This window comes from Canis lupus, chromosome 13 (genome assembly GCF_048164855.1).
Source record: "Canis lupus baileyi chromosome 13, mCanLup2.hap1, whole genome shotgun sequence".
Taxonomy (NCBI): Eukaryota; Metazoa; Chordata; class Mammalia; order Carnivora; family Canidae; genus Canis; species Canis lupus.
The window spans coordinates 7401195-7421681 of NC_132850.1; the positions used below are offsets into that span (position 1 = coordinate 7401195).

General features: G+C 52.0%; 1 protein-coding gene across 3 annotated transcripts; it reads left to right on the forward strand.

Annotated features, from left to right (window-relative positions):
• Positions 1–136: 136 nt before the first annotated feature.
• Positions 137–16882, forward strand: TRAPPC3 (trafficking protein particle complex subunit 3). Of its 3 annotated transcripts, XM_072771949.1 has the most exons (6): positions 5637–5782; positions 6196–6332; positions 14026–14123; positions 14369–14468; positions 15507–15689; positions 16147–16882. In XM_072771949.1, coding segments are annotated over exons 3-6 (405 nt in total). In that variant the 5' UTR covers positions 5637–5782; positions 6196–6332; positions 14026–14121; the 3' UTR covers positions 16267–16882. The 3 variants fall into 3 exon arrangements, with proteins under 3 accessions (XP_072628049.1, XP_072628048.1, XP_072628050.1); XM_072771948.1 differs by lacking the exons at positions 5637–5782; positions 6196–6332 and adding an exon at positions 137–452; XM_072771947.1 differs by lacking the exon at positions 6196–6332 and having other exon boundaries at positions 5573–5782.
• Positions 16883–20487: the final 3605 nt, after the last annotated feature.

Consider the following 20487-nt stretch of genomic DNA (forward strand, 5'->3'; position numbering starts at 1 on the left):
CCGCCCCCCGCGCCCCGCCCGCCGGCGCGGGCCCCCGAGCTCGCGCCGCCTCCCCTGCGGCCGCTGCGGGGGGGGCGGCGCCGGGGCTCCCCGAGGCCGCCGGGCCCGCCGCCTCCCCCTGCGGCCGCGCGTTGGTACGCGCCACAGCGCCGGGAGGCTATGTAGGGAGCGCTCGGGTGACTCACCCGCCGCCAGGACTGGGGGGAGCCGCGGGGAGCGGGCCCGGGAGCCCCCGATCCCACCCTGGGACCCGGGGGCTCCGGCGCTGGGTGCAAAGCGAAACCCTCTCTCAATCCCACTGCAAACCAAATGCGCCCGGGAGAGCTCGAGGGAGCGCGAGGAGGGCCCCAAGGAGACCCCTAAAAGGGCTCTGCTTTCTCTCCCCCGGTGATGGCTGGCACCGGGAGAGCCCAGGAGCCTTGCTGCTGCCGCCCTTCCTCCAGCATTCCATGGTGGGTGTCTTCCCTGCCCCTCCGGGGTAATTACAGGCCTGCGCCAATGCTTTACCCAGGTCTCTAATCTGCTGGGTCCCTCCCAGCTCCAAACCGGGTGGTCCTGGCCTTGCACCTCCCCCACCCCCCACCCCCGTCGGGAGACCCCCTCCAAGGTCCCCGGAAGGATTTTGCTCCCCTGTGGCCTGTCAAGTAGAGAGCCAGCCCCTTCTGACTTCCCTCCCCGTAGTGTAGTCTGGCTTCCCAAGTCTCCTTGTCAGTGCCAGCGGAGGTGGGGCCCCAAACCAAGTCTGGACACTTGGGCAGCCCGGGGTGGGGGTGGGGGAATGGAGGGGAAGCTTGCTGGGAAGATGGATCGATGATGGTGCTACAGGGATTGACCGAGGGGAGGAAAGAGGAGGCACAGCTGGGCCCTGCCACCCCTCCCTGCCCTTTGTCCTGACCTCTAGAAGGTCATTTCTCTGGTCTCCATTGTCCAGAGATTAGGCCCAGTGAGATGCTAGGCTCCTGGCCCTATTTCGCACTAGCGTCTTCTTTGAACAGCTCCAGAAAGCAGCCATTTCAAGGGGGAGGGGAGGGAACAAAAGGGTCTGGGTCTCAGGCAACCTGGAAGCAGCCTGCCCCAGGAGGAGTGAGTGGGGTGGTGGTGGTGCTGAACTCTCTTGGAAGGGCCTGGGGAGGGATTCGTGCTGCCTCTGGCCCCAAATCATTAGAAAATGATGATGATGGAAAGCCTGCAAGTGGAGCTGCTGATCTTCAGCTAGTATCTTACCTTTTCTGAAACCCCATTTGCTCACCTATAAAATCAGGAAAACAATGGTACCATGATGTGTCATGGGGTCACTGTAAAAGTTAAATGGGACAATGCAGATGAAGTGCTTAGCACAGAGCCTGGCATGTAAGTACGTAATAAATATGATGATGGTGGTGGTGGTGGTGGTGATGATGATGGAGCTTTAAGGATAAAAGCAGATTAGGAGGAGGGACAGACACCTCCCCCCCAATCTTTCTTGTCAGCCATCCCACCTGCAAGGTGAAGGGGCCATGTGGATGACAGAGTCCAGGACTGTGCTTTGTGAGGTCAGAGGGCTCAGGGCCTGCATTTTCCAGAGCTGAACCTCCCTATCCTGAGCCAGGCAGTGAGTAGACTCAGAATTCATGAACAGAACCCAACAGGGGCAGGTGCCTAGGTAGCTCAGATGATTAAATGTCTGTCTTCTGCTCAGGTCATGATCCCAGGGTGCTGGGATCGAGCCTCATGTTCTGCTCTCTGCTCAGTGGGGAGTCTTGCTTCTCCCTCTCCCTCTGTCTCTCTCCCTGCTTCTGCTCTCTTTCTCTCTCTCTCTCTCCCTCCCAAATTAATAAATAAAATCTTAAAAAAAAAAAGGTGGGGGAGCCCTCTGGGATAGTTCTTCCACCACCCCTCACCCCTGTGATCTTGAGATCACTACAAGGATGAAGACCCTGGGTGGAAACAGTGGGATACCTTCATGGGCTAGACCTCAATAAGAGTGGAGGGGAAAATAAATGGTAGCTAAAGATGAAAAGACAGGCCAGGGATGGTCTCTATAGGAAGATCTGAATGCCAACTGACGTCATGATCTGCATGACCTTGATCGTGGGGAGTTGTGAAGGGGAGGGGTGAGCAGTGCGTTAGAACTAGAAATTCTCTACTGTGTCTAATGATCTGGGATTGACTTGGAGGAGTCATTGCAAAGACAATGTGGGATTAGCCTACGTCAGCAGTTCTCGACCAGATGCAGTTTTGCCCCCAGAGAGGACACTTGGCAACGTTGGGAGAGACAATTTTGGTTGTCACAACTGGGTGTGGGGGGGTCCCTGGCATCTAGTGCTTGGACATCAGAGATGCCGTTAACATCCTACAAAGCTCAGAGCAAAGAATCATTAGGCCCAAAACGTCAACGGTGCCAACACAGAGGAATTGTTCCCTAGACTGAGAGTGGAGGCATCTATACCCCCACACGACGCTAGTGGTGGGGACAACAAGGCATCTGGGAGTTAGCCAACTTGACGGACAGTTCTCTTGGAAGCCCCAGGCTTTCTGTACAACTGAGGAGTCCAGAGAGAGTCTGGGGAGGATGGCAGAGGGGCAGCCAGGAGAGCAGCGTCCTATGATTGATTAAGTTGAAGCAAACAGATGGACAGATGGAGTTGGCTCCTTTCCTTCTGTGCCCTGACTGACCAGGATCCCTGGCAGATCCCATGCTCGGAGAAGGTTTAGAGTGTGTATGTGTCTCTGGGTTCGGGCCTGGGTGACCGTGTGTGGGAGCCTCTCACATGGCCCCCTGAATATTGGACAAGCGAGGCACTTGTCACATCAGGGACCAACCGCAAGCCCCAACAGGATGCCCTGCCCTCTTTGGTCAGGGGCAGGGAACTCTCAGCTCCCCTGTGCCCCCCCAGCCGCCCAGGGCAGTCCCCTCCTCCTCGGAAACAGGCATGAATGAGCTGTTCCTCTCACCATGAGGCTGGGCCAGGGCTGAGGGCAGGTCACTGAACAGGGATCAGAAATATGTCCCCTTTCTGATCCCCCTGGGCGGGGTGGGGAGCAGGAGCAAGAGCATTCACAACCTAGGTTTGGTGAGCCAGGGTCCAGGATGAACCTGATGGAGAGGTGAGGGAAATCACCGGGAGACAGACAGAGATCCGAGATATGAATCAGACCAAGGCCCTGGAGGCTGCCGCCACACTTACAAAGTAGGAAGTGGGAGGGCCCCAGTGGGGGCAGCAGGCGGAACAGACACCAGCCTCCCGCTCCTACCCTGCCCCCCAGGCACTGCACTGTGAATGGGTCTCTAACCCACACTGCTCTCCTGGGGAGCCCTCCAGGCCCACTCCCTGGGGCTGGGGTTGGAGAATGTCCTCAAGGGCGGTGGTGACACCAGCTGCAAATAAGGCCTCCCTCCCTCCAGCTTGGGGAGAGGAAGGAACAGGGACAGTTGGAGGGGGGAGGAACGCAGATCCAGGACCAAATAGGCTCAATGCTTTGGATTTTTGGGAGGGGTCTTTGTCTAGAGCCCCTGCTAGGAATGGGAAGCTGTCCCTGCTGTATTCTTTTTTCTTTCTTTTTTTTTTTTACAAACATTTTATTTATTTATTTATTTATTTATTTATTTATTTATTTATTTATTTGAGAGAGAGAGGTAGAGGGGGAAGCAGACTCCATGCAGGGAGGCTGATGTGGGATTTGATCCCGGGACTCCAGGATCACGCCCTGGGCTGAAGGCAGGCACTCACGCAATCGCTGAGCCACCCAGGCGTCCCTGCTGCATTCCTTTGTAGAGAGGAGAAAAGGAAGGGAAGGGGTGCCTAAGTGTTCCTAAATGTCCTGGCCCTGAGCAGGGGTGGAGAGGGACTGGGATTTGGGGATGACGGAAGCCTTACTGAGAACCCCTGGAGCATTGGTCTAAGGAGCTTTAGGTTCCCATCTGAGCAAGGAGGAGACCCTATAAGTCAGCTTGAAATGGACCCCACCCCTGTCCTTGATTCACAACTTGTGATGCAAGAAGGAGTCCCAACGAAAAAGACTCCAAAAGGAACAATCATAGGCGAACAGAGGAAGAATCTCAGAGGTCGGAAGATGGGTAGGGAGAGGCTCCACCTCCAGCTTCTCCAGAACCACCCTGCCTGACAGCAGGCTGGGTGGGGTCGGGCGGCTGGCCCTGACTGTGACTCAGGTTTCTGTGGGCAGCCAAGGGCAGCCGGCAGGGAGGAGCCCAGACCGAAAGACAGGCCAGCCAACTGCAGCTTTCACCTCAGCTGTCCTCTCTCCTGGGAATTCGGGAGGTCCTTCCCAGGCCGTGCGGGGCCTCAGGGGTGCTAGCCGGCCCTTGCTTCCTTCCCCCACCCCAGCCAGCCGGCCTGTTCCTTCCCAGCACTCTCAGCCAAGGCATTGACCCTGGAGGGAGGAGGAGTCAAAGGTCACTGCCTCTAGGGAGGCCCCGAAATGTCTGTGTCACTGGAAGAAGGGTATACTAACCGTGGGTGCTGAACCCTGACGGAGAGACTGGGGGAAATCTTGAGAACTGGCTTTAAGCTGGGGCAGCCTGGGCTCCCCCCACCCCCAGACTCCCCCAGCCCGGCTGGCTCCCCGGCTAGGCTGGTCGTCATGGTGAAGGCTAGGGGCTAGAATGCAGCTGCTTACAAGTCAGGCTTCCAGGCTCAAGGGAGGGGAGGATGCTCGGGCACTCCCAGGCCGGGCCTCTCATGGTTGACCAGCCAGAGGGGACGGCTGGAGCTGAAACTGAAGAGCTATGGTCAGGGACTGCAGGACTTCCCCCTGGTGACGGGTGGGGCTGTGGCCAGCACACCCCCTGGTGTCTCTGGGACCTGTTTGTTGGGCTGTTTTTACAGAGTAGCTGGAAGAAAGGGAGACACACTCTGCGGCCAATTGCCGCGCACTCGTGTCTCACCAATCTTCACAACAACTGGGGGAGGTCCAGGGACTTGCCTAAAATGGCAAAGCTGAGATTAAAATCCAGGATTGGCTGTTACCGACGTTGGTGATCTTTCTTTTCCAGGGAGCAGGCAGGGTAGCTGTTCTTGGGGAAGGAGAGGAGCAAAGTGGCCTGAGTTTTAGGCAACCGACTAGATGTCCCATCCTGAGGCCACAGTGGTAGGGTGCAGGTACTGGCTGCCTTTGCAGCTGGGGGACAGACGACAGTGTGATAAGAAAGCCACTAGTGAAATGCTTGGCACAGAGGAGCTTGTTAAGTATTTTTGCAGTAAAAAAAAAAAAAAAAAAAAGCCAGATTCGCGAATGAGCCGTAGCTAGTGTCCTAGCACATCCTGGGAGCTTCTGGCTCTGAATTGCAGCAATAGCGGAAGCAGCTAGTTCGAAAGGGGGACTTTCCAAGAGCAAGCCCGCGAGAGAGGAATTGGCAGAGCATCTGCGAGGGTGAGGGTTGTGGGCGGAGGGGGAAGGAAGCGTGCGGGCGGGACGGGATCACCGCGAGCTCCGGACGCCACCCAGCGGCCAGGGCGCAGCCCCGGCGGGAGCCGGGCCCTCACGCGGACCCGCGCGCGAAGCACCCTGGGAGTTGTAGTCCAGCGGTGCCGCCGGTGGGGAAGGCTGGGTGCTGTAGTCCGACGTGTGTGGGGCGGGAATTACCCCCGTAGGTCAGACCGCGAGTCCCGTGGTGCCCCGCGGCGGGCCGCGCAGGCGCGGTGAGCTGCTGCCGGTCAATCCCGGAGGCTGAGGGGCCGCGCGGTGTCGGGACGGGTCGCCGAGTGGGTCTGCGGCGAGGCGGGGGACGGCGGCCGGCACCATGTCCAGGCAGGCGAACCGCGGCACCGAGAGCAAGAAAATGGTAACCGGGAGCGCGTGACTCGGCGGGCGGGGCGGACTGGGGCGCTCTGGGGAAGGGGCGCGGCTGGGAAGGGCTCCCACGGCGGGGGGCGGGGAGGGGAGGGGGGCTGCCGGAGGGGCAGCGGGGCAGAGTCTCGGCGGGGGGCGTTGCAGGCCTGAGGCCGGTGGCAGGGCCGCCCAGAGACCCCTCCCCGGGGCCCTGCGGCCCGCTGGGTGCTGCACCCGCGGCGGCGGCGGCGGCGGCGGTCCCCGCCCCGGGCCCGGCACTCGATGCACAGCAGCTCCCTTTTTTTTTTTTTTTTTTTTTTTTTTGAAGTAGCAGCTCCTTTTTAATCCGCAAAGTGACTCTCAGGTGGACAGCGTCACCGCAGTTCTATGGCTCAGCCAGGTTGCATAACTTGCCCACTTTTGCAGCTTAGGGAGAAGAGGGAGCCTCGGAACACAGGTCTCTAACTCCAGGGCTTCAGAGCCGCTAGGCCCCTTAGGCATCGCCGGAGATGCCCAGATGCTGGTCTTGCCCGAAAGGAACTTCCGATTTGGAGGAGTAAGAGGTGGGCCAGGGTAGGCAGTAAGTGGCGGTGCCCCTGCGGGGGAGGGGCGCTTCCTTCCTGCCCTGGGAAGAGTGGGACACCGAGTCGTCGCGTAAAGGTTGGCTGCAGGTGGCAGCTGGGCCTGGAAAGTAGCGCAGATGACGTTTATCTCCAAGTGAAGACCTCTTGGCAGGTGTTCCGTTTCTTTGCATTTTTTTTTTTTTAAAGTAGTTATTCATCAGAGACACGGCGAGGCAGAGACACAGGCAGTGGGAGAAGCAGCCTCCATGCAGGGAGCCTAATGTGGGACTGGAACCTGGGACTCCAGGATCACGCCCTGGGCTGAAAGGAGGCGCTCAACCCCGGAGCCATCCTTCTTTGCCGCGTTCTGACCTCCTCCAAAATTCCCCATGCTGTCTTTGTTTTCTGATTTAGAAACTAAATATCCAAGGTTGCAGGTTGGGGAGGCCGACCCAGCTCCGAGGTCCTTTGTTGATGCTCCGCTCTGGAAGGGTGATTAAACATCCCTCCCACCTTGGCATCGTACAGCAGGAATTGCATCAAAAATGGGCTCCAGGAGGCCCTGATGCTCCAGGGTAGTATTGGTTTTCTCTCCGACCCCTTTTGAGAAGCTGCTACCTATGGATCGTCTCCCCAGAAATATTAGATTGACAAACGTATACACAGACGTTGACTTCCATTTCTGGGGGGGAGGGGGGATTTGTGGGCTCCCTGGAGATCCTACATGGATCACAGCTTAAGAGCTTCTGTTTAGGGGGCACCTGACTGGCTCAGTCTGAGGAGCAAGCAGTTCCTGATCTCGGGGTTGTGAGTTCAAGCCCCACATGGATGCAGAGATTACTTAAAAATCTTAGAGGATCTCTGGGTGGCTCAGCAGTTTAGTGCCCCCTTCAGCCCAGGGCGTGATCCTGGAGACCTGGGATCGAGTCTCACATCTGGCTCCCTGCATGGAGCCTGCTTCTCCCTCTGCCTGTGTCTCTGCCTCTCACTCTCTCTCTCTCTCTCTTTCATGAATAAATAAATAAAATCTTAAAAAAAAAAAAAAAAGCTCTCCTGTTTTGGAGGCAATACCAGAAATTTAAAAGAAAAAAGTTATATTTTGTTAGAAAACAGAGTCACATAGGGAAAAAAGCATGGACTTTGTTGGAATTATGTCTTGATTAGTCCTCAATTTCCTTATCTATAAATTAGGCATAATAATGCCAGCTTAGGATTAAGTGACATAACAGTGTACAATGTATGGGGCATAGTAAAAGTTTCTTTCTCCTCTTCCTAAGATAGGAGCAGATATGAGAGGTCTTCATGCTTAATTTTCATATCTTACTCTGGTATTTTTTTTTTTCCTGAAATGTTTAATACTGTTTGAAGCAGAAACCCCCAGGTTCCACCCTTGACCCCCGGTGTTCACTTAGCTCTGGCAAGTGGGAGAAATAGGGAAAGACAGCAGCACCCTCATCTCAAGGCTTTTGCAACTCCCAGAGTCTCTGCTTAGAGAGTTCTTCCCCCCAGGGGTGCCTGGCTGGGCTAGTTCAGTCCATGGAGCATGCGACTCTTTTTTTTTTTTTTTAAGATTTTATTTATTTATTCATGAGAGACACAGAGAGAGAGAGAGAGAGAGAGGCAGAGACACAGGCAGAGGGAGAAGCAGGCCCCATGCAGGGAGCCCGACGTGGGACTCGATCCCAGGTCTCCAGGATCAGGCCCTGGACCGAAGGTGGCGCTAAACCACTGAGCCACCAGGGCTGCCTGGAGCATGCGACTCTAAATCTCAGGGTCCATGGGATTCTCAGGGGTTTTGAGTTCAAGCCCCACATTGGGCATGGAGCCTACTTTAAAAAAAAAAAAAATCCTTCCTTCCCCCAGTGAGTGACCCTAATCCTCGTCTAGTTACTCCCCACTCATTCATAGTTACTCAGATGTCACCTTCTCTGAGAGGCCTTCCCTGACTACCGTGACTAGTTTTCCCTACTGTTTTTCTTCATAGCGCTGTTTCATTACGAATTACATACTTGTTTATTTTCAGTCTCCCCCATGAGAATGTAACCACCAGAAGAGGGATTTGTTTTGTTCACTGCTCTATTCCTAGCATCTAGAGTGATGCTTGGCCCTAGGCAATCGATATTTAGTGAAAGAGTGACATGAAGGTTTGGTGCATCCTCTCATTCACTCCCTGCTGGCGCCTGCTTAAGGCTTGTCACATGATCCTCTTTGTGGCCACCTGGTTTTGACCTGCTCTTCTCCTGCCAGGAAGTCTCCCCCTCTAGCATCCCTTTTTCCCGTTGGCCCTACCTTCTGCTGATTGCTGTGTTCCCACTTAAAACATTCCAAGACTTAAATGATTAATATGCCCGAGGAGCTAGACCTCTGCTTTTAGTCTGGGCAAACAGAAATAGCCCACATATCTGGCAGACTTTCCCTGAGCCCTGACTGTATGTGTAGGTCTGTCTAGGTGCTCTGAGAGATGCAGGCCTAGTCCCTAACCTTGAGAAGCACATTGTATGAGGCAGAAGAGTATATAGCACAGCGGCATAGTGCTGTCTGGCCTGGAGTCCCGGCTTAACTGCTTACTTGCCTTGTTACTTTGGGCGAGTGTCCTGATTGTCGTAAGCATCAATTCCACCGTTTAAAAAAAAATAAGTTAGGGAACCCTGGGTGGCGCAGCGGTTTAGCACCTGCCTTTGGCCCAGGGCGCGATCCTGGAGACCTGGGATCGAATCCCACGTCGGGCTCCCAGCATGGAGCCTGCTTCTCCCTCTGCCGGTGTCTCTGCCTCTCTCTCTCTCTCTCTCTCTCTCTCTGTGTGTTTCTCATGAATGAATAAATAAATATAATCTTTAAAAAATAAGTTAGAAGATGTAGTAATAGTATCTCTCATGGGGTTGTTCTAAGAATTGAGATAATGCATGAAAAGCTAGCAGTGTGATGGTGCATGTTACGTAGTTGGCACTCGGTGAAAGTCAGCAGGCATCCTTGTTAGTAAAGTTATTAGCCTTTATGGGTCTGTATAGTGTTTGGTTCCTGAATTCCATGGACAATCAAACCTTCCCTTATTTTGTGTCATGTTACTAGTAACCCAACCCCAGCAGCTCTCTTCCCCAGTGCTCAGGTGAGATACTACTTTCGTAATAGCACTCAGAGTCTCCCTGACAGGAGGCCGGAGGCTGAGACAGGGATGGACTCCGTCCTGTAACTGACCTTCATTCCCAGCTGTTGGGGGCAGTCATACTGAGTTACTTGTGTTGGTAAAAATAGTGAATGCGACTCTTGGAGCATTAGCTCCAAAGATCAGTCCCCTTAAGGAGATTTGTTGTTTGTCTGGGGCACTAATTGAAAACCCTTTTGAAAACCACCAAGTGCCGTAGCTCACCTGAAGTACGGCTTGGCTTAACTTGTTCTGCTCAGGTTGTGCCTGTAGGACTGGGAGATCAGATCACCTATTCCAGTATGAAACCACTCCTGTGGTTGTTCTGAAGAGAATATTTAAGTGCATTATTCTCAGAGCCTCCCAACAATCCTATAATCAGTGTGACAGATTTTACTGTCGCCATATTTGAGTGAGGAGATTGAGATTATGCAAAGTGAAGTGACTTAAGTAAACTCTCACGGCTAGTAAGTGGCAATCCAGACTCAGAATCAGGTCTTCTGACTACAAACCCAGTATTCTTTCTGTATGTCTTACTAGTTGTTACGGAGTTCTTTATGTTGATTTAAAATCTCCCTTCTTGAACCCGGCTCGGGGTACTCTCTCATACCACACCACAGAGAACTAGTTTAAGAATAAAAATAACAGGGGATCCCTGGGTGGCTCAGCAGTTCGGTGCCTGCCTTTGGCCCAGGGCGTGATCCTGGAGTCCTGGGATCGAGTCCCGCATCGGGCTCCGGGAATGGAGCCTGTTTCTCCCTCTGCCTGTCTCTCTCTCTCTATCATGAATAAAAAAATAAAATCTTTAAAAAAAAAAAAAGAATAAAAATAACAGGTGCATGGGTGGCTCACTTGGTTAAGCATCTGGCTTGTAATTTTGGCTCAGGTCATGATCTCAGGGTCATGAGACTGAGCCCAGCTTCAGGCTCCACAGCTGCTTAAGATCCTCTCCTTCTCCCTCTGCCCCTATCCCCCCCCTAAAAAATAAATGAGTAAAATAAAAATAACAATATCTGGGGATCCCTGGGTGGCTCAGTGGTTTAGCGCCTGCCTTTGGCCCAGGGCGCGATCCTGGAGTCCCGGGATCGAGTCTCACGTCAGGCTCCCGGCATGGAGCCTGCTTCTCCCTCCTCCTGTCTCTGCCCCTTTCTATGTCTATCATAAATAAATAAATAAATCTTAAAAAAAAAAAAAAAACAATATCTACTTCTTGTGTAGGTGTTGTATAGCAGGTGCCCTACAAACAGTATCTCATTAGGATCTCACAGGAACCCTCAAGGACAGATAATATTGTCACCATTACATAGATGGGAAAAAATTAATCCAAGATATTAAATGATGGCCTAGATCACAACTTTTTTTAGGGTGGTGCTCAACTATAAGAAGACTGAGTCTTGGGGGATCCCTGGGTGGCTCAGTGGTTTAGCGCCTGCTTTTGGCCCAGGGCATGATCCTGGAGTCCCGGGATCGAGTCCCGCGTCGGGCTCCTGGCATGGAGCCTGCTTCTTCCTCCTCCTGTGTCTCTGCCTCTCTCTCTATCATAAATAAATAAATCTTTAAAAAAGAAGAAGAAGAAGACTGAGTCTTAGTTACCTAACCTTTCACCTGTAAAATGGGGATAAATATTGTTTGTTCTCCTAACCTCTCATGGTTGTGATTAGGGTCAATGAGAAACTATCTGTGAAGGCATTCTGAAGGTTTTATAAATGTTTATGGCCATTATGATTAAACATAATTAAAGCACCTGAAAGTAGGAATGTTGCAGAAGAGATTCCTGTGTTTTTCTGGGAGGGAGAATGTAGTTATTATGTGCAGTGAAGAAACCGCATTCGTTGAATGAGCTGGCCTTTAAGGTCTCGTGGAACTTTTTGTTGTAAGGGTCACACGGACTGAAAACCCAGGTCAACAGTAACTTGTCTTCCTCTTCTGCTTTCTTTTTTGTTCACTCCTCTCAAGTCACACTGGTCTCTTAGCTGTTTCTCAGCCATGGCAGACATACTCCCACATCAGTGCCTTTACACTTGCTTTGCAGGATCTCTTCACCCGGATATCTTCATGGCTTATCCTTACCTCCTTCAAGTCTTCACACAAATATCACCTTACTGGGTCTTCTTTGAGTATCCAATTTAAAATTGATCTCTTGGGCACCTGGGGGGCTCAGTGGTTGAGCACCTGCCTTTGGCTCAGGTCGTCATCCCGGGTGACGGGATATATATATATGAATGTAAATACCCCCTGATTTCTGTCTGTGGTTGTTTTTTTTTTTTCCATAGCTCTTATTATCATCTGACAAGCCTTATATTCAAATTATTATCTGTTTCTCTTCTATTAGATAGTCCCTGGAACATGGTAAACTTTGAGTAAATAACTTTTCTATACCACAGTCCCACTCCTATTTTTAAAGTATAAAGATCAGGACGCCTGGGTGGCTCAGTGATTAAACATCTGCCTTTGGCCCAGGGGCGTGATCCTGGAGCCCCAGGATTGAGTTCCACTTCAGGCTCCCTGAAGGGAGCCTGCATCTGCCTCTACCCGTGTCTCTGCCTCTCTCTCTGTCTCTCATGAATAAATAAAACCTTTAAAAATATATATTAAGTATAAAGATCTTTAAGTTACATATTTGCATTGCGCACTGTTTCAAGTAGGCTTGGTTCATAATCAGAGACGGAAACAGACTTGCAAAATAGGAGAGAGTCTGGAGAGCCTGGGCCAGGAATCCCATTCCGGATCCCAAGCATATTGATACTGTGACCATGGATAGATCTGTCTAGAACCTTGATTTTTGTTATTGGTAAACTGGGGGCTGCTGCATGTGTAAGTTCTCGATAACATTGTAGTATATCTGTTACTTGGCATTATGGTGGGTCGAGGCTGTTGGAATCGCCATCCAAGGGCTCGTTAATAATGGAAGGAAAGCTCTCCTGATGGAATGCAGTGGTGCCAACTCTGTAGACTGGTAACTGCTGGATTGTCTCCATCCATTCACGTCTAAGCCATTCTAGTGACAAACCCTTAACTTTACTAAAAAATCATTGTGCTCCTTAATAGCTTCCCCTTAATTGCCATATTTGGTAAATGGTTTCTTGGAGACACCCTGATCTGACTGTTTTAGCTCAGTTCAAAAAGTTTCCTGATTCTAAAACTGATTCTCTTTGACTTCCTAGTACAGCTAAGTTTTTCGTTGCTGGTTGTTGTGGTTTTGTTTTTTTTGGGGGGCGGGGGTTATTAATATTGCACTTGTAGGGAACAGAGGATAAAATGAACACTGGCTTAGGAATTCTTGGCTTTTGTCTCCCAAAATTACTTTTGTCAATAATTAGCTGTTGGTCCTTGGACATATTATTTAATCATTTGAGTCTGTATTTCCTCACCTGTAAAATGAGATTAATTCCTGCCCTTTCTGCTTTACAGAATTCTTGTGGGATGGAAAATGTGATCATGAAAAATAGAACGTAGTGTGTAAGCAAAGGCACTCCCAGTACTATTCTTGCAGCGACCTCGTCACCAGGGCATGGGGATGAGGTGAGGGGCACTGACACGCTGCGAGCCTGGGCCTCAACATTATTTGGACTTTGCTCTCCAGAAAACTTGAGGACAGAACAGTGCTCTGCTCCAAGTGTGACAAGGAGGAAGTGGCTGAGTGATTACTTCCATGCGAATATATTGGTCCCGATGTGCTGATAGCATGTTTCTCCCTTTACTTGGCTCTGATGGTGCCTTGCCCCACACTTCATGCCTTCATTCTGCAGTCTTGGTATCAGTCATCCTGTCACCTTCCACACCCCTGTTTCTTGGCCGGTAGGTGACAGGAGCCTTTATCTAAGACTGTGATTTTAACTGTGATCATAGTAGAAACCAGTCCAGATCAGTATTGTATTTCAGGTACACAAAAAATTGGCTTCCTTTCAGAGTTACTCCTTTCCTGGAAACATTTTCGCTCTGTGTCAAGAGGAACATTACTTTTCCTTATGCTGGTGACTTAGGAGGGGCATTGTCAGTGTGGTGGACTCTAGGACTTCTTTCCTCCCCACAGACCAGGCTGCCGGGTCCTCTGCTGTCCTGGGTAGGGCACTGGGAGTGCAGTTGAACTCTTGGCCCTGACGCTGCAGACATGCTTGGGTGTGGAGAAGCCATGGGTCCAAAAAGCTAATCTGTAAATGTCTTCTCCAGGTCTGTCTTTCATGGTATCCAGTGGATGGCGGCTATGGGGGGTTCCGGGGTTAGCAGAAACCCACCTTGATGTGTTGGAAGAGTGACTGCTCCATGTGCGAAGTGCCTTTTGCAACCCGTTCTTGAGCATTGGTGGTATAGTGGCTAGCATGGCTGCCTTCCTCTTATAACCCGTTCTTGGACTTTGGCTTCATGACTGAAGCCCTGCCACCTTGACCATGGGGGGCTGCCCTCCTTGGCCACCCTACGGAGTGATATTCTTTCCCATTGGACACAGATGACCTTCCTTGGAATCTGGACAGCTGCGCTGAGGCTGACCTAGACTCATTAAACTTTTTCTTTGCGCTTCTTGTTCCTAACTGCCTTTTGAATCTCTTTTAGAGCTCTGAGCTCTTCACCCTCACCTACGGGGCTCTGGTCACACAGCTGTGCAAGGACTATGAAAATGATGAAGATGTGAATAAACAGCTGGACAAAATGTGAGTAAGCTCCTCTGCAGGAAAGACAAGAATGGGGCTCCCCAGGGCACAGTCTCCAAGGTCCTTTAGAGCCCAGAATGGGGTCCTCTTTTGTAAGCTACATTTTCGACATAGTTTCCACTCAGCTCATTTATTGAGATATTTAAGAATTGTCCCTGATTTTCCCTGTACCACCAGCAGCCTTACATTCAGACATAAGACGTTCACACTCCATGATATGGTCTCTTCTCTCATTTTCCTCCCAGGGGCTATAACATTGGAGTCCGACTGATTGAAGATTTCTTGGCACGGTCCAATGTTGGGAGGTGCCATGACTTTCGGGAAACCGCAGATGTCATCGCCAAGGTCATTATCCTGGGCCACCTGGCTATGCTGAAGGATGTGTCACTGGGAGGCACTACTTACCACTCTCTCCATCTCCCTTAGAGGGGCCCTTAGTATTCCGAAAGACTAGTCAGGCAGCTGTCTGGGCCAAACAAGCCTTCCTGGTGGTTTGGGAATAGCACAGATTATGAAGAGGGAAGAGTGGTTGGAATCATCCGGGTGGATGAAAGCCCCCGTGAAATCAAAGCCAGATCTTGACTGCGAAGATGTAGTAGGGTAGTATGAGGTAAAGAATACAGACTATGGACTCAGACAAACCTGGCTTCATATTCTGGCTCCAGTCCTTTCTAGTTAAGGGTAAGTTACTTTTAAACTTTCTAATTACCACTTACCTCATCTTTAAAAGAAACTAGGAGCTACCTCACAGGGTGGTTGTAAGGAGTCAATGAAATAATAAGCATGAGCTCTCGGGTGAAATGAATGCACTTCACGTAGCACGCTTGTAGGAAATGGTCGCTATTGATAATAGTAGCGTTACATTTTGTAGACCTAATAATAAATGATAAAACGCCTCTAGCTTTGTGGCGTCTGGCACCTAAAGGTTGATTCTTTCTGTCGTAGAGCAAGCTGGCCCAAATCATAGAGAGGGCTGACAGTGAAGAGAGCTTCAGCTCTGTGAAGATTTGTTACTAGGAGGGTGGATAGAGGGAAGGGTGTCTTCAGAGTAATTGTGCCGCAGTGACCTGTATTTGCTTTCAAGAAGGGTTCTGGAGAGCACAGAGGACAGGGCAGTGGGCTGGGCCTCCCATATGGTGGTTCTGGGAAGCCAGCCCCGTCAGAAGTGGAGGTGGTCAACGCGTTCCCTGATCGTATGAGGCCTTGAAGGAGCGGGCTGTGGAATTATGCAAAGATGCTTTTCCTTTTTTGCCCTGAATACCTAAAGCCCTGGTGTTTGCAGAGGCCACAGTTTTGTTCCCGAGCCACCTAACTCTCCTTCACCAGGCCCAGCAGCTTCCCTGCTGCCCTTCCCCCACGGTGCTGTTGTGTGTCCCCTGACAGGTGGCGTTCAAGATGTACTTGGGCATCACTCCAAGCATCACCAATTGGAGCCCAGCTGGTGACGAATTCTCCCTCATTTTGGAAAATAACCCCTTGGTGGACTTTGTGGAACTTCCTGATAACCACTCATCCCTTATTTATTCCAATCTCTTGTGTGGGGTGTTGCGGGGAGCCTTGGAGATGGTGAGTGCAGCTCTTTCCCTTCTGGGACACCCGAGGTGCAGTAGGGGCTTGGTAAATGTTTGAATGAATGAGAGAGAGAGAGAAGAAAGGCCCTGGCTCACCTCAGCACTTGGCTGCCTGAGATGTGATGCTGCTGAGCACAGGTTCCAAGTTGGATGCCTCTCCGTGGTGATGACCCTCCCTGACGGTGGTGCCATCAGCCCCCAAAGCCCAGGACCGTCCATTCCCAGGTTGGCTCATGTGGGGCCAATCTCACCTGTGGTGGTTCTTTGCTCAATCCGTCCTTAGGGTCGGGGCCACTGCTTTCTACAAGGGAGCATTGGAATTGGCAGTCTTGTTCTTGCCAGAGAGCAGCGCCCTTGTTGGGACTGCTGCGGATGAGTCAGAGCCTCGTCCTCCATGGTTCCCAGAGCCTGTGGCTAGGCAGCTGCCCCTTTATTTTCCCACTGTCCCCCAGGTCCAGATGGCTGTGGAGGCCAGGTTTGTCCAGGACACCCTGAAAGGAGACGGTGTGACAGAAATCCGCATGAGGTTCATCAGGCGAATTGAGGACAATCTCCCAGCTGGAGAGGAGTGACCATCCCCAGGACTGGAGGGGAGCCAGCAGGAGCACTGCTTGGAATCCGAAGCCTCAGAGCTCCCTCGGCCTTTAGGAACTAAGTGACTCTCTAACATGGTTGTTACATATTCTTCTAACTGTTTCCATTCTCCAGGCTGAGATAGTCTGTTTACCCCACAAGCGCAAGCCTACACATTCAGGAGGGAAACTCTTTGCTCCAGTTCCCTTCAGAGGGGCTGGATGAGGCCATGTTTGGTTGGACTAGAAAGAGCTCAACCGTTTTACATTCCTCTTTGAATTTTCCAAAGCAAAACCCGTTTTGACCCCATTCAGAGGCAAGCCTCCCCCGTCTTTTCCTGGGCCTTCGGGAAACCATTGGTGAATGGCTGTGGAGAATCCAGGGTTGTGGGACGGGGGAGGAGAGGCCCATGGGGTGGATAGGAATTGCTGGTTGTAGTGTGACACTCTCGTGCTTGCCAGGAAGGAGGAGTCTCGTGCCGGGAACACTGACTACTGGGAAGCCACACAGGTCTCGTTCCTCCCTGCTGTTTGGAGGCGACATCTCCTCTTTTTACAGAGGGTCCATCCTTTTTTTCTTACAGTTTCTTCAATAAAGACACATTCTTGAGTGAAATCCTAAGTGTGTCCTGTTTTCTTTCCGGAATTTTGTTGCAGTGAAGTGAGGAGACCAACTGAGTTCCTGTGTCCTGACTTACTTTTACTTGGTCTCAGAATGGCTCCTTCCCCCAGACCAGAGTCTGGGAAACCTGGGTGCAAATACCCCTTCAAAGTCATTTTTGGGTCTACTGTCTAGTAAAATCTAGAAGCAGACCATTATCCTAGATAGACCTAAAATGGACTATCTTAAGCTCTTGGCCACTGAGTCAGAAGAAAGGAGAGGGGCTCCTTGCTGGCTCAGTTGGTAGAGCATGAGACTTGACCTCAGGGGTGTGAGTTCAAGCCCCCTGAATGGTGTAGAGTTTACTTAAAAATAATGACAATGAGGGCAGCCCCGTTGGCACAGCGGTTTAGCGCCGCCTGCAGCCCAGGGTGTGATCCTGGAGACCCGGGATCGAGTCCCACGTCAGGCTCCCTGCATGGAGCCTGCTTCTCCCTCTGCCTGTGTCTCTGCCTCTCTCTCTAGCTGTGTCTCTATGAATAAATAAATAAATAAAAATTAAAAAAAAATAATGACAATGAAAGCCAGGTTGGAGAAGGTCTGAGAGAATAAATGAAGACTAGGGGTACCCAATTTTTCTTCTTTTTATAAAAGCTTTTATTTATTCATGAGAGACACAGAGGCAGAGACACAGGCAGAGGGAGAAGGAGGCTCCATGCAGGGAGCCGATGTGGGACTTGATCCCGGATCACACCCTGGGCCGAAGGCAGGCTCAACCACTGAGTCACCCAAGCTGCCCCAATTTTTCTTTCAAGGACTTTTTGTTCTTTATAAAGAAGAGCTAAGGGGGTACCTGAGTGCTTCAGTCGGTTCAGGCTCCAGCTCTTGATTTTAGCTCAGGTCTCGATCTTGGGGTTGTGAGATCAAGCCCAGTTTTGGGCTCCCCGCCCTACAGCGGAGTCCCCGCTCGGTGGGGAGTCGCTTGGGGTTCTCTCTCTCTTCTCCCCCTGTCCCTCCTGCTTATGTGCACACATGCGCTCACACTCTCCCCTTCTCTCTCTCAAAATAAATCTTTAGAGAAAAAAAAAAACCTAAGAAGTAGGGTAGTGTCTAGAGACAGATAGGAAGTCAGAGGAAAGTTAAACCCTGTGATGTTGGGTACGATCTACTGAGTGCTTACCGCATGTCATACTAACACTTTACTTAATCCACAGTAATTCCATTATTCACAGTGATTCCACTTTTAGAAGACTGCAAATTGCCCGAGGTCATCGAGCCATTAGGTGGAGAATCTAGGGCACCAAGCCCACGTTCTTAGCCCTGATGCTCAGCTGGCACTAGGGGAGGAGGGGAGCAGCGCTGCAGCCCACTCTCCCAGCCTTAACGGAATTTAGGAATGCTTTTCGGGCACCCGGGCAGCTCAGTTGGTTGAACTTTGGACTCTTGATTTGGCTTGGGTCATGATTTCAGGGTCATGAAATCAAGCCCCATGTTGGGCTTTGTTTTGTGCTCAGTGCCATCTGTTTGTCCCTCTCCCTCTGCTCCCCCCCCCCCCAAATAAATCTTAAAAAAAAAAAAAAAAAAAGGGATCCCTGGGTGGCGCAGCGGTTTGGTGCCTGCCTTTGGCCCAGGGCGCGATCCTGGAGACCCGGGATCGAATCCCACGTCGGGCTCCCGGTGCATGGAGCCTGCTTCTCCCTCTGCCTGTGTCTCTGCCTCTCTCTCTCTCTCTGTGACTATCATAAATAAATTAAAAAAAAAAAAAAAAAAAAAAAAAAGACCTCAGGGTAGCTTTTCAAGGGACGGATCAGAGGTTGTCAAACCATATTGGTAGCATTGTTCTTGGAGACAGTCTAGACCTTTGAGGTCCAGATACTCAGGTTGTTGGGGTGGGGGATGGGGTCCCCAGGCTCTTCTCAGGGTTAGAGCACAGGCCTGAGGTGAGGAGAGCCATTATAGATGCGGGGGGTGTCGGGGTTGTACAGGTTAAGACTGGGGTCTGGGACACCCAAATAGAGGCAGTTTGCACATGACCTGCCTCCTCCAGCTGGGTTAGGCCACTAAAGGATAGGGAAAGGTCATCTTTGTGTTCCCAAGTATAGGGACACGCCCACGGGGATCCTGTCCTCTGAGCCTCTTTACCTTCCACTCCAGGTACAATTTGAGGCCTTAGGGCAGGTACCCCCTTTGGTCAACCTTATCCTTAGCACCTATCATGGGGCTGGGTCCAATCACACCAGAGCACGAGTGAATGAAGGAGATTAAGGGAACGGATGCTGGGGCCCAGTTGCGGGAGCACCGTGTGGTATCCGGGCTCCACGGAAAAAGTGAGCGGCGCCACCCTTTCCTTCTCCGGTGGGTGGGGGGGATCTCACCCTTCCTCTTCTAGCTCCACACCTACTTTCCGGTGGCCCAGCAGCCGTTTGTACGGTATGAGGTGTTAGATACTTCCTTTCCCAGAGTTCAGCACAGGCCGCACCAGAGTGGGCAAGCTGTGGAAACAAGGCCCCCTTGGTGATTTTTCCCAGTGACAGCCCCACAATTGTGTGATGTGCACGCAGATGCTGAGGGAAGGGAGGGGCTGTGGACCACGGAGCTGTTTGGAACATCACCTCGTCATCTCTCCCGAAGGAGCCCAACACACAAGTCCCAGCAACCTAACCTCGGGGGGCCCCCCCGCCCCCACCGCTGGAATCACTGTGGATTGTATAGGCCTCTACTTTTACAACAGCTCTGAGGCTGGGACAGCCCCTAGGCTAGGCCGCGCCCCGCTCCCCACGTACTGCACACCTGCAGGAGGGGCAGCTCTGCTGCCTTTATAGGACAGGCTGAACGCTGGGGACAGCAGCCTGCTGGCAGTGGAGATCTGGGGCCCTAGGGGCTCTGCTGGTGGCCTTTGGGCTTGGCACCCACTAGGTGGACCTCAGAGAGGCGTTGCTCTGCAGCCTTGGGCCACCAGGGGTCTCCAGATCCCCACTCTCCTGTCCCAGGGTGACCCTTGGAGCCCTGCTTTTCATAATTTGCTGGGAGACGCACCTGATGGCCCGACTCCAGAGGCTGCTCAGGACCTGGAAGCGCCCCCTTCTCCCGGGCTCTCCCTAGGGTCTGACAGCAAGGCTTGCGTGCTACCGGGCCGAGGACCTGCCTCCTGGGCCCAGGGCAGTGGAAAGAGCCCTTTGTGAGTCCCCCGGACTCCCCTGCTGGCCCTAGTTGCACACGCTAGCCCTGAGCCCTCCCCTCATCAATCCCCTTACTTCCTGAGTGGAGCCCAGGGCACCAGGACTGGCCCCCTCCCGCCCCATGCCCCCCGCCCCCCCAGTAACATTTCCTCAGTGGCTTGGCCTCCCCTGTATTTGTGCTGGGCATCCAGAGAAGGAGGTGGCAACAGAAATTGCATTAAGTAAAATTAAAATAGTCTCCTAACAAGTACTTCATTGTGGACGGTGGGGGGGGGGGGTGCAGGAAAGCATCCTCCCGTTCTCTGGGAGCTTAAGTGCTACCATGTGCTGCTCCCTGGAAGCCAAAGGGCCGGTGGGAGGGGCGGGGAGCCTCACTGTTACCGATCCGGCCTTTGATGGCGCGCCAGGCCTGACCCTAGGACAGCCGAGGGCCACTGCCAG

What these genes read in the sequence shown, in the direction of transcription:
- TRAPPC3 (XM_072771947.1), top strand. Translation starts at nt 5,741, where the DNA reads ATGTCCAGGCAGGCGAACCGCGGCACCGAGAGCAAGAAAATG. An exon ending in AATAAACAGCTGGACAAAAT is followed by an intron (nt 14,124 to 14,368) that starts GTGAGTAAGCTC and finishes TTTTCCTCCCAG; the next exon opens with GGGCTATAACATTGGAGTCC. An exon ending in TGCGGGGAGCCTTGGAGATG is followed by an intron (nt 15,690 to 16,146) that starts GTGAGTGCAGCT and finishes ACTGTCCCCCAG; the next exon opens with GTCCAGATGGCTGTGGAGGC.